The sequence below is a fragment of the Solea solea genome, chromosome 14, assembly GCF_958295425.1.
Source record: "Solea solea chromosome 14, fSolSol10.1, whole genome shotgun sequence".
In the NCBI taxonomy this organism is placed as follows: domain Eukaryota; kingdom Metazoa; phylum Chordata; class Actinopteri; order Pleuronectiformes; family Soleidae; genus Solea; species Solea solea.
In genome coordinates this window covers 21249166-21266854 of record NC_081147.1, presented here as the reverse complement: position 1 = coordinate 21266854, position 17689 = coordinate 21249166, and the positions used below count along the sequence as shown (strand labels likewise).

The 17689-nt window shown below is 40.2% G+C and overlaps 1 protein-coding gene across 4 annotated transcripts in view; it reads left to right on the top strand.

The window, feature by feature from the left end:
- Positions 1–17689, top strand: part of diaph2 (diaphanous-related formin 2) — a 338483-nt gene that overhangs the window by 215761 nt on the left and 105033 nt on the right. For all 4 annotated transcript variants that reach the window (XM_058649427.1, XM_058649426.1, XM_058649428.1 and 1 more), the window contains one exon: positions 647–776. In XM_058649427.1, coding sequence (XP_058505410.1) covers positions 647–776 — 130 coding nt within the window. The remainder of the gene's footprint in view (positions 1–646; positions 777–17689) is intronic.

Sequence of the window (17689 nt, the reverse complement as noted above, 5' to 3'; positions counted from 1 at the left end):
AAAGCATGTGTGTTTGTGTTGGTGTGTGTGTGTGATGATATGCCTCGACTCTCTGTAATTGTTCCAGATCACTCGTGTGTGTGTGTGTGTGTGCGTGCCTGTGATAGTGCGAGAACAATCAAGCATGTGCACACTCATGTTTGCATGTGCACAGGTGTAGACATGTCCAACTGCAGGCTGTTTACTGCGCCAGTATTATCAGTATGAGTACACAGAGGTGGGTTGTGCTAATTAGCTTTCCCAGCATGCCATTCGAACAGCATGGTAATCACAGTGGGAAATAAATATGGAACAAGTTTCCTATGCACTGATGGGGGAGACTCTGGCTTCTGTGTATGAACACACACACACACACACATGCACACTCATGTGCACTTACTTGGCAAATACAGTCCTGTACTTTATCGCAAATGTTTCTGCTCCACTGTTCCTTTAGTATCATGAGTGTGGTGCCATTTTCTTGATGTATGTTTGCATTTATTTTGGCCAAATGCAGTTTTTAACCGAGGTCATGAGGAATACAAATTAAAGTATGTGCCTTCACCGAGCCATAATTCTTCAGTAAAGTAAAATATTTAAAAAAAAAATGGAATTGTAAATTGATAGGAAAAGAAAATAATGACTTTTCCAATTTGTCTTTTTTTAGTTGCGAGACACTAAATCCATCAGTCATAGTACAACGCTTCTCCATTTCCTGGCTGAGAAGTGTGAAGAGTGTCACCCAACGGTGTTAAGTTTTCCAGATGAACTGGAACATGTGGAGGATGCAAGCAAAGGTATGTTGCTCTCTCTCTCTCCCCCTCTTTTTTATTTAATGTCATGTTTCCTTATTGTACCAGACACACTTTTGTATCACATGGAACACATTTTGTTAACGTGACGGCGGCGTCTGGTAACGTAACGTAGCGTTTCCTAAAGCTTTGCTTTAGGAAATCCAATGACGGAAACCTCCCCGTGCGTGCTACAAAGCCTCCCAATCTGCTCGATACCTACTTAATTTAAGTTATTCTTAACTCAAGCTCACACTTTAAGTAAGCAGCTTCATCCTTTTACAGCAGCTAGTTCTTTTGCTTTGTGACAAGAAGAGAGACATTTATCTGACCACGCTGTCATTCAGCCTGTCAATAAACTAATTCCGCTTTAATTCTGTTCTCAAGCATTTGGAGGAATCCCTGCGGCCTTATTTACTTTGTTAGTCTCATAATTGGTTATTTAATCTAATTCAGCTAATTATGCACTTGAGTGAGACTGCCAGCCATTGTGTAAGTGGTCTGAATAGTCTCCATGCTGTGTATATATTTAGATGTCTGTGTTTGCACATTTTTGGATTATATCAACGTTGTCATTTCCCAGTTATGAATTATTTAAGGGGAAGCCTAGTTGATTGACAGAGGACAGTAGAAAACAAAACAAAAGACTCAATTTAGTCAAGACTTGAGGATATAAAGAGAAAAACATACTCTTGGCACAACATGCTTTGCTTGATTCATTGACCATGTGACTATATACTCTGTATGTTCAATGAAGGAGAAAATTACAACACCTCCTTTCTTTATTGTGAGAAAATGCAAACACACCCTATGTTACACTGATGTCTCGAATTGAATCAAAACAAATAAAGTGTGTAATCACTTTAAGACAGGTGAGTGAATTTGACGTTTGTTTTAATACTCTTTTTTCCCCCCCCTGCCATCCATTTTACTGTTGCTCGCCATGTGCTGGCCCTTCTTCACCTTCTATAGGCAGTAAAAGTGTTACTGCCTATAGAACAGTAGAGCATCACGGAAATGTTTACCACAGAAAGGGAAGCTCAGCTTCCTCTAAAATGTGGTCAAATACGTTATGTGTTTTATTTTAACATTTAATAATCAATACTAAACGTGTCACGAGTTTGTTCAGAATCAGCTGTTTATCATGAATGAAGGATCGTCTTACGTGATTTTCATATTCCCCTAGCAGCCTCCGCATTAAAACTCTAGGAGATGGCACCGAATAGGTTTTTTTCTTGACGGTGATCAGACAAATGCCTTTATACAATATATATTACAATATAATATAATATATATTATACAATTTCATTTCAGTTTATGGAGGAGGGGATTTTGCACATACTCTACTTCTTTTCTTTCTTTCTGTCTTTCTTTCTTTTTTTTTTTAATTGGAAACCCATTCACTGTTGTGATGGCAACAACCACTCCTTCTCAGATCCGTACGGAAACATAGATTCAAATACATCTTTATAATAGACAGTAACTAAATAAAGTAATTGCTATAGAAACACAGTAAAATGACAGCCAACTGTAAAACTTTCATTCTTGTGGGTTTTTTTTTTTTGTCGTGGAGTGAATTGGTGTAAACAAACCTGTTCACAGCAAGCCTGTTGCCCAAGGATGTGATTTCTGATGCTCATCAGTGGCGTGATGGGGAAGGCGTCGACTAAAAGAGACACTGACAGTGATGTAGAGGGATTCAAGTGTAATTAAACGACCATCTACAATGGTTGGAAGTTCTACAATTAATATACCTCATTAATAACCACAATCAGGCCTGAATAATTGCCCTCGAAAAATCATAATTTTCACTGCCTCGGTGGGCTGCTTCAGACTTTCTCCTCCAGTGCACTTTCCCTTTGATTGCCACCTTACATTGCATTGATCTTGACACAGTTTCTCTTTTCCATTCCAAATGGCACATATTTGTATCCTCAACACTTCTGCGACTTTTCCAGCAATCCCATGAATATTTAAACGAAAGCTGATTCTAAACAATTGCGTATTGCATTATTGATAATGCCATTTTTTTTTTTTTTGTTGTTATTCATTTATTTGTTACAGTGTCTTAGTGATAACAGATAGAGGCAGAAGAAGAGATAAGCGCTTGTTGTCATTTTACAGAAGCAACATGCTACAACTGAAGCTGCATTTGAATAAAACCAATTAGAAAACAAAGAAAAACTAAGAAGCAAGCCAGTTGCAGTGCTTCTTAGTCTGAATTACTGGAGAAAAATCCCTGTATTTATATGTCACTACAGGCAGATACAACACTTAAACTGCAGTGATAAAAAGCAATTGCCCATGCTTGACTGAAACACCCCGGTTAATATATTCTTACTGTTTTGACCACAGCGGTGTTTTATATATCAACAATGCAAGTTGTATCGCAATTAAAAGTTCACTCTTATTTATTGACCGATAGGAAAAATTGGATTGAAACACTATCATCGGGGCGTCTCTTCTCTCCAGTTCCAGTAAAAACTAGGTTACCCCAAAACAGGCGATTGCATATTTTATTACAGCAGAAATCAGCAGGCCCATAGACTTGCCTGGGAGCAGAAAGTGGCCTGATTGAGCTGGAGGTTAACAATAACCAAGTCCAGCTCGTAGCGATGTTCCCGATGGAGAGTTTCCCTCTCTCTCAGGATTCAGCCGTGATCAAAGATGATCTGTATCAAGGTCAGTTTTGATTAAAATTCCCATCATTATGTAAGAAGGCTGGGCCATCAGTCGGTAGATGTTACACATAGGATGTGGGCAGGAAGAAGGGCCTTCTATATTTATTTTTTATGCAGTATTTAGGGCAGTTGAGTAAGAAATATTTGTACATGAAACTGATACATCATTTTTCATTTATTATCTCATTACCTTTTTACGTTTGTTTGTTTTACATGAATGGGGGAGGAATAGTTGCAGTGTATAAAAGAAGGAACAGCAACATTTCTCAGTCATTGTTAACCCTCTGATGACCATCAAGATAATGAGGCTGCCTGGATTGATATTGATTTTATGGCTGTGGAATTGTCAAAAAAAAAGGTTCAATGAGTGAGTGTTTTCTGCTCCTTTTTCAAAGATAACTTTCTCTTTCAATATCTGGCAGTTATTCAACCGTTTGTGACGGTCTTGTCTGTGGATGGACGGTCGTTCCGCGGAAGTCTTGAGGGCTACCGTGATGAGTATATGGCTGCAAAGCTCCATTTCTCTGCTTTCCAGTATCCGTCCCACCCGTCTTCTACCGCTTTATACATTTATTTTTCATTGTGTTGGGGCCAACCTAAACGTAGTTGCTCTCAGATATTTGAATGCTATTCTAAAGGTTTGATTGATACAGTCAAGCATACAGCATGTACTGTATATCTTGACGATCTTTGTTTTATTATTTTTTTTGTTTTGTTTTTTTTTAATCAGCACTTAAATGTGAAGATTCACAAGCAGTAAATATAATGCCTCACTGTTGCTGTACTTGTTTTATCCAATGTTGACTAATTCCTGGCATGATGGCACTTGAAATGATCGTACCATTATCTTTGTTTAAAAAAAAAGAAAGAAAGAAAGTAAAAACAATACAATTTTTCTACCGTTTAACAGTTATAGCCTTTTTTGAGTTGAAGCCATCCGTAACCTTTGAGTGAGTTAGCCTTTAAATGAAAATAATAGTGAGTGGCCTTGGCATATAAAGATACAAATGACTGTTACTCACTGCATCGTAACAGAACAGATACATTCCCCATTAACTTCCTTTTACTCATTGCCTGACAAACAAGTGTCTTCCTGACTTATTCTTTGAAATGTTATAGCGCTGGCGTGCACCGTCAGTACAGACTTCTCTGGTGTTCATTCTATTTGTTAAGATTTGTCGTTCAGACAGTGACGTAGAAAAACACGGTCTGAGAGAGTGTGTACAAATAGCTGTTGTGCATTGTTTCACTGTAGGCTAATGGGTATTTGTCCTGTGGACTGTCCACAAGTGACCTAATGAGAGTGTGCATTTTCTGGTATTCTGGGATGGAGCTCATATTGAACACGCACACACAGCATATATGATTGAAATACAGTCACAGATATACTATTTCCATACCCCTGACCTCATCTCAGTAGCAGCAGGACAGCCTTGAGAGCAGTGCCATTGGCCAGTTTGCCTTGTTAAATCCCCCCCAAAAGATGAATATGTGGAGCCTGACAATGGAAACTAAGTCTGTGTGGTGATTCCACTCAATCAGCGGTGCACTGACAATCTGTCTTGACAATCCGGAAAAGAGGAAATATGACACAAATGTTCTCATAAATCTATTTAGTATAAGGCATAGCCAAGGGCAAAGTACTTTGGAGCCCGTGAGAGAGAAAATGGAGAATGAGGGAGGACAAAAAAGATGGGCTTTGAGGATATTAATACCAATGTGAATATATCTATTATCCACATTCATTTCAAGGCACTGCAGCATAATAAAGCAGTGCTCATTTTCCATTTAAACTCAGCAGTACTTGGTCTGTTGCATAGACAGGGCGGCTTTCTGGATGGGGAGGGACCGAGAAAGGATCATTTGTCTTTTAGTTTGAATGGGGTTGAGGAGGTGGGGGGTGGGGGGTGGAGGGGGGGCGGTTGAGTTCCCTCATGCTCACTCTAGTCAGCTGTAAATGCTTGAGGAAGCCTGGCACAATTCATGCCAAACATGCAGTTCAACTCGAAATGGATGCAGAGATGTTGAATCGCTAAAGAGATGTTTCTGTCTTTAAATGAAACTCGAGTTGAAATTTCCCATTTGAACAAAAGTGCAATCATTTATTTTGCACCTTTTGTGTGTTGCTATAAAGGCAAATGACATTGAAATCCTCCATTTACATATAAAAAAAAAGTGCTGCCGAGTCACCCTAAATATCTTTCCAAATGGCATATGCTTACCTGGCAACCTTCCAGAAGTTTCCAGCAATGTGCATAATTCACCGTGTCTAGGAGAAGCCTCCTTTTGTTATTGTGTGACATCTTTATATTTTCTCTTGCGGTTAACAATACCACTGATGTCGCCCTTCCCAATCAAAAGTGTAAAAAAAAGAATTCTCCCTCTGGAAAGTGAGCTGTGACATCTCCAAACTTACGTTCTGTTTGCCAGTTTGCAGCAACAAGCTTCATGCCATCATTTTTTAATCTGCTTTCGAATGAGCAGTTTTCAATACTGCTGTGATAAGCAGCTACTCAGACAGATTTAGTGTCAAATTCACCACTTAGACCACCAACAACCCTGGAAATATCATGTCAGCCTCTGGAGGGGGGTCAAAAAAAAACCAAACCCAATAAATAAATAAATATATAATCAATTTCACACCCAGTGAAATTCCTATTCTTAGATTTGTAGTCAAACTTTTCCATTCTCCCTTAGAAGTAATTGAATGACAATCTGATTTAGGTGCATATTAATATTCTCAATGGGAATTCCATTTGCCATTTAATCGTGGGAGTTAATGGGGTGTGATATGAGGCTCACAAATGTGCAGCATTTCAAATTTATTGCAATTTATAAAGGGGGGAATTGCATGTAGGTGAACGTAGACGCCTCTCTAAATTGGGATGTTTTTTTAAAGATATGCAATCTTCATCTTTTGATGCACAGGTAGTTTGGGGATAATATCCGCCACAGTTTTACAAATGAGACCCCAGACAGTGTTAATCATGCCGCTTTGACAAAGTAGACACAATACTGTTCCACTGCGGTGCTCTCCGGCAAACTTCGCGAGGGTGCACATGACTTCAGACATTTTAAAGGAGTCATGCAACAGCTCAGAGCACACACACACACCACGGCAGGACAGTATGGTAGCTTAGTCTGTGTATGTTCTCGAGAGGCCCAGCCAAAGCCTGGATGTATATTCTTTTGAAAAATGTGGGGATTTCAGCTCACTGATCGGGCAGAGATAGAGAGACGATGTGCAGGGATCAAGAGCTGGTGGAGTCATATTTTATGAGAGCTGACTATCAATGATTATTGCTACTAGTTACAGATTTTTTTTTTTAGCAAATGTGATTTTTATCCCCAACTTTTAGGATGTAACTTTCAAAGGTTCACTCTTTTGAAGTGTATGGGATACTCAAATACTTCTAGACTGCACATTGCTCTAAATGTTTCAGTGTCAGAAAGAAACAAATGTCACAATGAAAGAATGGTAGTGTAATTAGGACATCAGAAGAAACACTTTGGAAGGTTTTTTGGCAGTTGTGTTTGTGTGCTTGTCATATACTTTGATACCAAAGGTCAAGTCATGTAGGTTTGAAGGGCCTGTGTTTACATTTGAGTGGGTTCACACACTTCCAGGTACCATTGAGTTGCTGTTTCAGTGACTGTGCGCCAAACTAATTTCTTCTTGGGAGCTTTTCGTGTTTGAGGTCTCATCATTTATACATCAAATGAATTCACTTATATTATTGAAGGCATTTCAGTCTTCAGTAACACACAAGCAGTGCCAGTCTTTGGAGGCCCGTGACAGAGACTTCCAGATGATTTGACGATATTTTGTGCGTCGCTGCACACACAGATTTACACGATCAAACAATTAAAAAAAAAAAACAAAAAAAAAACAGCTGAGCAAAGCCAAAGAAATAATTTAATTTGATTACAATGTTTGGAAGCTTTAACAGTGACTCTTAAACCATGCAACTTTGCTGAAAGCAGAATTCAATACCAATAAGTGTGGCCCACTGATCAAATTAAACTAAATCGTCCATGGTGGTGTAGTGTTAGCTGAATTCAAATCTTTATATTTAAAACAGTCTGTTGCCCTCCCATATAACATCAAGTTTACTTGACCAGTAGGCAATTTAATATTGTCAGTGTGTCTAGAAACAGAAACAATTTCCTCACTGGTTGTTAAAGGCATCCTCATCCCAAGACCCTGGAAGTGATAGAGCAGGATCAGCGAGCCCAGCACTGCAATGGAGAGACTGTCATGAAGGATATTAGGAGCAGGAAACAGACCTGTCGAGCTCTACCAGCTCAAGATGAGTGATGAGCTCTAGAGAGTTTTTTTTTTTTTTCCCCGTCTTTATTTTTCTTTACTCACTTCATGGTGGGTGAGTGGTTCATTGTGAGACTCAAACAACAATTCCTTCTTTCTTTTTGTCAGTCCATCTCTTTCCGTCCACCTCTGGTTTCTTACATCACCACTTTGGCCAAGCCAGTATGAATGCAGACAGAGATAGAGACACATGCAGGAAGGCCAGCAGCTCTGCTTAGCATCAGCCTCCAGTCTGTGACAGCAGATTTCAATGAGAGCTGACAATGGGACCAGGAATGAGAATAATGCTGTTTGCCAGCCTAGAAATTCAGCCTGTCACAGTAAACCATTCCCCATGCTTGGAGTGTTCCATGCGCCGAGGTGAACAGGAAGGCTCCATTTCAAATGTGACTCTTTCCACCACTAACTCCTAACGAGAACCTGCAGGTCAAGATAATTGTATCATTTTTCGCAATTGATCAGTAGGTGTTCTGCGAAAGAGAAAGTATATATATATGTATATATATATATATATATATATATATATCTTTTTTTTTACAGGAGCCTTAAAAAAAGTAAAACATACATTTAAAAAAAGTGTAGCTCTTTCAAACACCACATGAAGACTGATTTAATGACATCGATGATTAAAATAAGCTGAACAAAAATACCCCAAGAGACAGGATATGTCACCTATAAAGACAGAATGTTACTCCAAAAATCACTAATTCCTTGTCCGTGATTTCAATTGTCTCCTCACATTACCATTTTCTAAGTGACACTCACTTGAGACCAGTTTTGTTTACTTGTTCTTACCATATATATTTCATACATGCCTATTTGTACTTGATGGTTTGGATGTGGACGTCGTCTCTCCAGTTCTCTCTTCATTTTCAGTTGAAGTCTTTGGGAAAAAATAAGCCTACGTCTCACTTGATTTACAACTTCAGTAAACATTTGTTGTCTCAATCGTAACTTTCAGTTCTTCATCAGCAGAACATGATGTCAATGAGGATTGGTGCCGGAAGTGACGCACTGAGGGCCCTAGTGCGCAGGCCCAAGGAATTAGCTGAATAATATAGCTGTCAACGCCTACGAAATATCGCCTTTACCGTGACATTTATTTATTTGTTATATGGCCCTGCTGGGTCATCTTGGCTCTAACCCTAACGTAATTTCTTCTCCATGCCTAACCCTAAACCCCTTTCCCCCGAAATTGAGTTGTCTCATTTACGTGATACACTTAGAAGCCGTCTCTTCTTCCACTTTTCTGACATCTTTGGGACTTCTAACTTGGAGAATAGTTGCCGGCGCCGGCTTTTCATTGGCAGCCGGCCCTCACTTTGTCACTTCCGGCACCACAGCCCTTTGAAAAATCCTCAACCGTTTAAATTGTGTAGCTGGTTTAGAACAGCTGCACAGTTAACTTGCAAACCTCATACAACAGTGTTCATATGAGACAGGTAAGAATACACACAAGCCGTGGTTATTGTTATTGCCGTGTTGATATACACAAGGGCTGCTGTGATACCTGTTCCCAGTGCAACCCTGCAGCTGATCATGTTCGAGAGAATGTAATGTGGAAAAACACCCTGTAACATTGTCTGGCAGATGGGGGTTTTCTCAGTATTTCCCAGCGATCCAGATCTCCATTGATTTGGTAAGCACATCGTGACAATGAACATTATCACAAAGCTTGAATTACACAATGCGGTGCGCGGCGATAAAAGCGTGTAAGACGAGGTGAGGCAGACGAAGTGCTTTAGATCTGTCATAAAGCTGTTGAGCAACAGAAGTGGTGTATTGTTAGGCGGCAAACCGTCACAGGCAGGACATTGTGCTGAGCGTTGGGGGACTTTGAAGTTGTTTTCATGGAGAGGGAGTCGCGATATCATTTCTGTCAGGTGATGCTGATGAGTGCGATGATAATGATGAGGACTGCCGAACAAATGAGCAGGAAATTGAGTCTTCTATGTGTTGAACCCTGCGTCTTCCAGATAAGGCCCCATTGAGGTGTTACAATAACAAGTCTCAGTGAAAGAGCATAATCTAGAGTGCAATATGCCCTCAGTGTCTGGGGTTTATATTGTGCCTGTGCGATGGGTCAGTGACGAGGTATACATATATTCAAAAGGCTAAGTTTACATGGTATAATGACGCTGTTGTTAAAGAGTAATTCTAGTAATACACCAAGTTCTCTTCCAGTGAGCAGTTGTATACTATTTTTTTTTTGGAGAAAATTGGTTTCAAAGTGGGAAATGGAACTTTATTGTATGATCCTTGGACTGATTAGTTTCCCATTGTACATCAGCCTCGGGTATTACTTAAAAAGAGCTGAAGCATGTAATAGTTGGAGTAGCACCTCACAGCATGGTTCTGGGTTACAGATATTTTCATAATTACTCTTTTAATCACTTGGTCCATAACATGTCAGAAAAGGACTCGATCGGTGGTCCTAACCCTCAAAATTATGATATTTCTTTGTTATATGGAGCAAGAAAATAGTCTCATTTATGAACCTGAAAATTTAAAAATCAATTTTTGGCAATTCATTTACTAATTTACCTCGTGTGGATTTAACTTGGATTTCTTTGTGCCCCTGCCTTTTGTGGGTTTGTCTTGAGGTGATGCTGCTTCCTCGCAGTCCAAAGACATGAAGGTTGGGTTGATGGGACGCTCTAAATTGCCTGTAGGTGTGAATGTGAGTGGGAATGGTTGTTTGTCTCTATATGTCAGCGATGTGACGGACAGGCGACCTATGCAGGGTGTATACTGCCTCTCACCCAGTGTCAGCTGGGATTGAAACTGGAGACTTATTACTCTTGTCTCAGCATCATGATGGCAGACATGTGCTTTAAGTGTCTCTCAGAGATTAGGCATGGAGTGTGTACGTGCTGGTTCTTAAAGGAGCTGCATGCAAGGCTATTCATGGAGAATTGTTTTTAGTCCGTAAATGTAATGTGACTTAAAAACGTACTTGAAAGAATTGGAGTAGGGTGTGATTTTCCGTGAAAACTGAAGGATGTGACATTACTCATGCTCATTTATGCCTCAGGGTAAACATCAGTGGCTGACTGTTACCGAAGCAGCGCGTCGTGAGTGAGTTGTAGTTTGTGCAGGATTGATAATAATAGCTTTGCTAATATTAATAAAACGCTGTCTGCCAGAGATTCTCAACAGAAAAACAAAAGCATTAAAACCAGCCAAACAGGGAAGTCACCAACGACGAGTATAGACCAGAGTGTTGCTTCAGTTTCCTCATCAGTGTACATCTTCTTGTCCATAAGTGAAATGCTGCAGTCTGTCACCATTTTGGCCAGAGCCCAGGATGCTTGCTGCTGCAAGCCCCAAAGAACGCAAGCATCGTGGCTGAGGTGAGAAGTTTCAGCCACACGTGCCACTAGGAACGACTGTTTTTTTGAACTTGTAACCTCACCGGCTGATGTTTTTTAGAGATTTTAAATTGCCCCATCAGTTTCTTTTATGGCTTTGTAGATTTTTACAAGGGTTTTTCATAAATGGACGTGTCTCTGACACAGTTGTCACTTGAAGTGGTTCACCGCAAGGGTGTTTTTTGTCGGCATTAATATTTATAATGTACACTGACAGCTGTGGAGGCCCCGTGGAAAACAGTCTCCTCGTCATTTGTTTCCTGACGACACGGCACTGTAGTCTTTGTTCCGAGGTTCACGATCTGACCATGGCCCTGCACTCGCTGAATTTGTAAAATGCTGTGATAACAGTCGCTTGGAATAAATCTGTAAGATGCAAGAACTGATAATTGACTTCAGAGGACACAAAGATAAAGTCACAGAGTGCATCATTCATAATGAATTTGTAGGTGAATTTGCTCTGCTTCTATCCAGGAGTCACTACAACAAACATTTCCTTTAAAGTATTCTTCCCCATGCACATTCTGCTCACTCAACTCACAATAATGCTATGACACTGATGGTTGCACTACTTAGAATTTGACAATTTTCTTTGTACATTTTTGTATTTGTTTTTGAACATGGTAAAATGTTTGGTATGCAAATGCCAAGCTCTTCTACCACTAATTGCCCCATTGGGATTAATGAAGTGATATTGTATTGTATTAATTGCATTGTATTACACTTCATAAGAAAGTCCTTGTGTACTAATTGCTATCAGCCTAAGTGGGCATTATTATGGCAAAGTTAATTTCAATCATATTTTTGGTTGTAGGTTTTCTATTCTCCAGGCTCTCATAAAATGGCCATGGTCACATTTTTAGAAAGTGGCATTATTTATGTTTTTTGTTTTTGTTTTTTCAAATCAAAAGAATCATTTAGAAATCTCATACAATGTGCCAACCATTTCATACTTTTTTGTTTTGTGCAAGTAGCATCATACCATGGAGAACAAGTACCCATCTGTGCCACTGTGCTGAAGTCTGAAGTGCCTCTTTATTTTTATTTTTATTATTTTTCTGTGAATTCCTTCCAACTCTCTGCCTCTGTTGACCACTGTGTGAGAAAACATGTCTCTGGCTCAAATGCAGTCATAAGAATCTGGGCAGCTTTCCCCAGTGATGCACATCATTGGGGTTGGGAATTGATTTTGGATACTAAATTGGGTCATTTTTATCATGGGCTGTCATCAATATATGATTTAAATGCATGGCCTGGAGAGAGTATTGCATGGATGCTCATTGGAGTTTTACTAGGCCCAGGGGAGCAAGCTCCCATGTGCCCTCTTTTCAGTTAATGCATGCCACGATATGTGAAGATTCCAGCAGCACTTGTGATTTATAACCCCAGAGGAGCAAAGATATAGGAATACACAGGCATTCACTGCCTCTTTTACAACATTTATATGGTGCTCTTAGGTTTTTGCTGGGTCTGCCAAGACCATACTTGTCTGTGTATATCACGGAAAGTATCTCGCCATGCCTTTGCTCTCAACATACCGTTGTCGTTTGTGTCTTGTCCCTTCTCAAGAAATTATGCTCTGGTGATTTTCAGTTTAATCAAAGTTATGTGGTTTGGAACTTGTTTTCAAACCATCCTATCTGCTGTTGTTACCCGTTTTTCCTTATCTAAGAGTCTTCTTGCCTTGTTGTATCTGGGATACAAGATGAAAACAATCATACATATACATATATCACAAATAACCCTCTATGTAATACATTGTGTTTGTGTCTGTGGTGTAAATGATGCTTATCTGGTCTAAGCTTGAGTGTCGTGTTGATGATGTGCATTTTCCCACCTTTTTTCTCGGCTCTCGACCGTCTGACTATGTGATCCATATGCAAATGCTATTTAAATCAGTTGTGCCGCATCTGCATGTGAAATTGGTGATTTGAAGCCAGGTGGTCTGCGTACTGAGTGCAGGGACACCCTCCATTTGAGTGAAGCTTAAACTGCAAATAAATGAAACACCTTATTAATAATTGTCATGAATGGGGTGTTTTGTATTGAGTGCCTCCATAGCAGATTGTTTTTCCTTGGTGTAATAAATCTGATATCATCATCCTCAACCCCTTCGCTTTCAGCTCAGGAAATTATTCTGCTCTCTTACAAATAAGAGAGACCCAGCCATGGTGTGACTTTTTAGGTCAGCTCTCAGGACAGAATTAGCCACAAAATGGCTGCTTCTGCTGTCTCCAAATAACTTTTTTTAATGCTTGTGGTCAAGGAAGAAAAAAGTGTGTGTGTGTATAGCTTGCTACTGTTATAAAGAGAATATTATATAGCATGCTACTAAGGTTTCAGATGGAACTGAACCAAGCTGACCAATTCAGTGGATATATCCTCAAGTTTCTGTGTGTGTAGTGTTCTTTTAAAGCTCTGGCTTTGTAAATATGGTACAAAAAAGTGGACCAAGCCATGAAGCAGTTTTCTTTTCAATCAGAAATGGCTTTTATACTCATATACAGGAGACGAGGGAGAGGAGACAGGGGGAGGTTACATACTAGCAGAGCCAATTTAAAGATTATTGGGGGAAGAAAAGAAGAATTTCACCCTTTGATCGCCACCAAACCTTGCGAGGTTTCGAATGGGATTTGATTGGCACTTTTGGCAAGGAAAGAGCAGAGGCAACAACTCAGGCAAGTGCTTGGGTGAAATGTTTACCTGCAATGGGGAAATTACAGCCGGACCCCTGTGAGATCTTCAGCTCTTCACATAATCAAATCACACCCCTTTGAGCACATTATTAACAACAAACTCTTGGACTCTCAGTGTGTTAATACCACTCTTCTCTTCTGACACATTATAACAATCAATCCACACTATCTAAGATGTGCAAATATGAAGATATCAACCACTTGATCTGATCAGACCCCTCTTCTTCTTGCTTTCTCACACACACATACATGCACACAGAGTGTGAGTGCAAGAGCATTTTCTTATTTACATTCCTCTGTAACATCAATGAGTGGTCACTAAAGTGCTAACTCTCTCCTAACTTGATCTGATGCCATTTAACCCTCTTCCTTTTTTTTTAAGGTGTTAATGTCTGAAATTAACCACACTGATTATATTACGTTAGACAGCACGGTGAATGGTGAGCATGATTCAATTTAACATATTTTCACAGTCACAATATGTACTTAGTTGTTCAGGTTTTCCTTTAAATGTTCACCAGTTTCAGTGGTAGCCGTGTTCAGTCTTTCAAGGGGGGAACATGTTCACTGTCACTTCCATTATCCGCAAACTGCCCCACAAAAACAGCATGATTTAAGCTTGTTCATGCACAACACTCGCGACAGCCTCTTCATCCATTTGTATTTTCTCCAAATTTCCGTTTATCTCACACTGCTACCGTCAGTGAAATCAAACTGGTGTACCACGAAAAAACTATGCTTACCAGTTTAAGGGTCAAGCACAATTCTGGTGTATTGACGTCCCTTACCGCCTCCCCCCCTTCCCCGTCCCCGTCCTTTGCCTTGACATGTCAGACCAGCTGAGACCTGCTCTTTACAGAAAGGTCTGGGTTTATTCCACCAGCTGAAGCAGAGGTAAGGAGGGACAGAATCAATTGTTGTGAGCCAAATTGAACCTGTGTTGAGCTGCAGGCAGCCACGAGATAAAGCCTCTGACGATGTCTGCTGTGTTTATCATCAGGTGGCCTTTTCTGTGTGTGCTGTGCTGCGATTTTGATGTGTTAAGTCATAATAGGGGAGCCACCATTCTTTGGAGAGACTGCCAATAACATTGCAGACAGAGGGGAATTACATTTCATGTCAGCCTATTATTGTTTTCCAGGCTCCACTGTACATTTTGTTTTACCTGAAGAGGCCCCTACCTTAATTTCCCTGCTTTCTACCCTTCTTTTGCTTTTGTTTTGAATATTTATCACTTGGAATATGTAATACATTTGGTTTGCAGTGAATTAACACATAGCTTGTTCATCATTTTTAGAGACAACTGGCCATAACTAGCTTTTACTTGAGAGGCCTGTGTGAGGAGGAGGGATATACAGTTTATATTCCCTAATATATTAATAATAAAGTGTCAGAGAGCCAGTGTTTGCCGGCAGAATCACAGGATAATGTACCCTTACACACACAGTAAATCTATCTCTTGTTTCAGGGAAGCTCATGTTTTCAGAGTTAACTGCTATTATTTGCAGTGGTTTGCCAGTTAAAACATTTTATTGCACTAGTTGCTAACTCTTATCCTCATAATCGCTTGTGCGATCAAATCCTGCGACATTTGGAATGAACTACAGTCGACACTACACACTGTCAACTGACTGCAAGATACATGTACCAGTTTTATCCCATACAGTCAGTATTATTTTAGTCATCTGCTAGTATTGAAGATACTGCAGCAAAATCATTTTATAGCCACCCACTGTCCTCTGCCAGGCCTTCTCCTTCCACCAACAGAGATAATTTGCCACTGTGACAGTGCTCCTGTTAGTGTAAATCTTTGACAGAGGATGCTCATGCAGTGTGTTTGGACTGCCTTGGCCTATCAGGACTTTGTCCAGACAGAGGGTGCCGTGCGCCCGGCTTGTGCAATCCTGGCTTGTGGGTCAGTCTTGCGAATCGTTGTTCCAGGATGGCCTGTTCCAGGGGGGGGACGTCATGTCGCTAGCCACCACATCCTCAGTGTATAGTGTGCTACTCTACCGTTACACCAGTCATTATCTGAGATGACCAACTAAAAACTGTGCACCTGTTCCCATACGGGGTGGGCAATAGCCCCATAGCTAATCAGGTACGCCATTAGCAGGGAATGACAATGACTGCAGTAATTTTATTGGCACATTTAAAGTTTTCTTCTTTGAGAAAGACAATGACTTTTCCCTGCCTGCGGCTATTTTTCCCAAGTCGACTTAATCAAGTGCAGAAAATGATCATACTAGTGCTTTTCTAGCACACACTTTAAATATCTGGAATGTGTTTAGATGGTGGCTGTTCCTTGGCCTACTGTTCTGACACAGCACCATAAAGGGGGAGAGTAACCAAAGCTGAAACTAATGTTGTTAACGTGGCGATTTTTGCAAAAGAATATTCTGGAAGTCACTGCTTACTGTCGCCCGTCCTCTCCAGAGAGTGTCTGTATTTCAGGGTAAACATTGTACACATGCCCCTGTCAGGTCCCTGGTTGTCTGTCAGGTTTTTATGAGTTCCTCATGTCCCACTTTACCATCAAATGCTGACCACCTGCAGTCAACAATACAGTCTAATGACAGTGCAATTTTCTCCTCTGACCATATTTCCCCCATATTCATTCTTTCATTCTGTACCACTTGTCCTGCGAAGGTCGTGGGGGGTGAGCCGGAGCCAATCCGAGCTGACATTGGGTAATACATTTCCCGAAATGAAAAGTCAAACATTGTCCACATTTACTTTATATTCGCCTATTTAATCATACGCTTTGTGCGGGATCATAAAGGCAACCATGTGGGGCAGTCATGAGAAACAGCTTTCTATTGAGGGAATTGCCTCGTCTTGTTCCAGCAACATGATGCAGGCTATTGTAGTTTAATAACTCAACAACTGCCATGGCCTGGTGACCCAGTGATTTAAGTTACAGGATATTTTTTTTGTCCTCTGCATCTTGGGCATGAGCTTCTTTTTGACAACTCTCGACTATTTGTTATTCAAATCAGAGAGTTTTGAGATACTATAAATCCAAGTAACCCCGTGTTAATTTAGCTTCCAGGAAAAACGGCAGTGACTAAAATAATGTTGTAATAATAGTTTTTTCCCCAGGATATGTTTTGCAAAAAAATCTTCCAGAGGAACCGAAGGTTGTATTCTTTTTTTTATTTTCTTTCTAACCTACATCTTACATGTATTGTGTATTGCTGTATATTCAAGGTAGCGACAACTTTCAGCAAAGCCTAAAGCTGTTGGTTATTACAATTGGCTGATTGGCTGCAAGCTACAAACTGTAAACTGTTACCCTAAGCACTAGTTAAATTGGAATACACAATGAAGCTGCCTTCGGCTACAAGGCAACGGAACTGACAATATGTAGTCTAACTTTTGCCATTCTATTTTCTTAATGTTTTTATCTTCATTTGGCATCTGAAACAATCGACTCTTAACTGTCCTCAGCACACTGTATGGCGCTGCCTCACTCACCAAAACATCCAGTTGCTTGTTCGCCTGTGTAATACTGTTGCAGCAGTTCTCTCCACATCAGAATCAGCCATTCTGGGGTGTTAAAAAATACATATACTTTTTTTTTTTTCTCTGTCAGCCACTGTGTCAAATCCAACCCATTTTAGATAAATGGCTGTGATGAGAGAGACTATGTCTGTAAAAGGGAGGAGGGCCAGATTAATCCTTGAGAGCAAAATAAACATGAGCACACTGATTGGGCTTGTTTCCAGGCTACGTGAGTGGAGGTATGTACTGAAGCTGAACTCTCTCATCGTTCGTAGATGTTGAGTTTTCTAAATCTGACTTCACTGTACAGTGTAGACCACACAAATTGGAGGACATATGT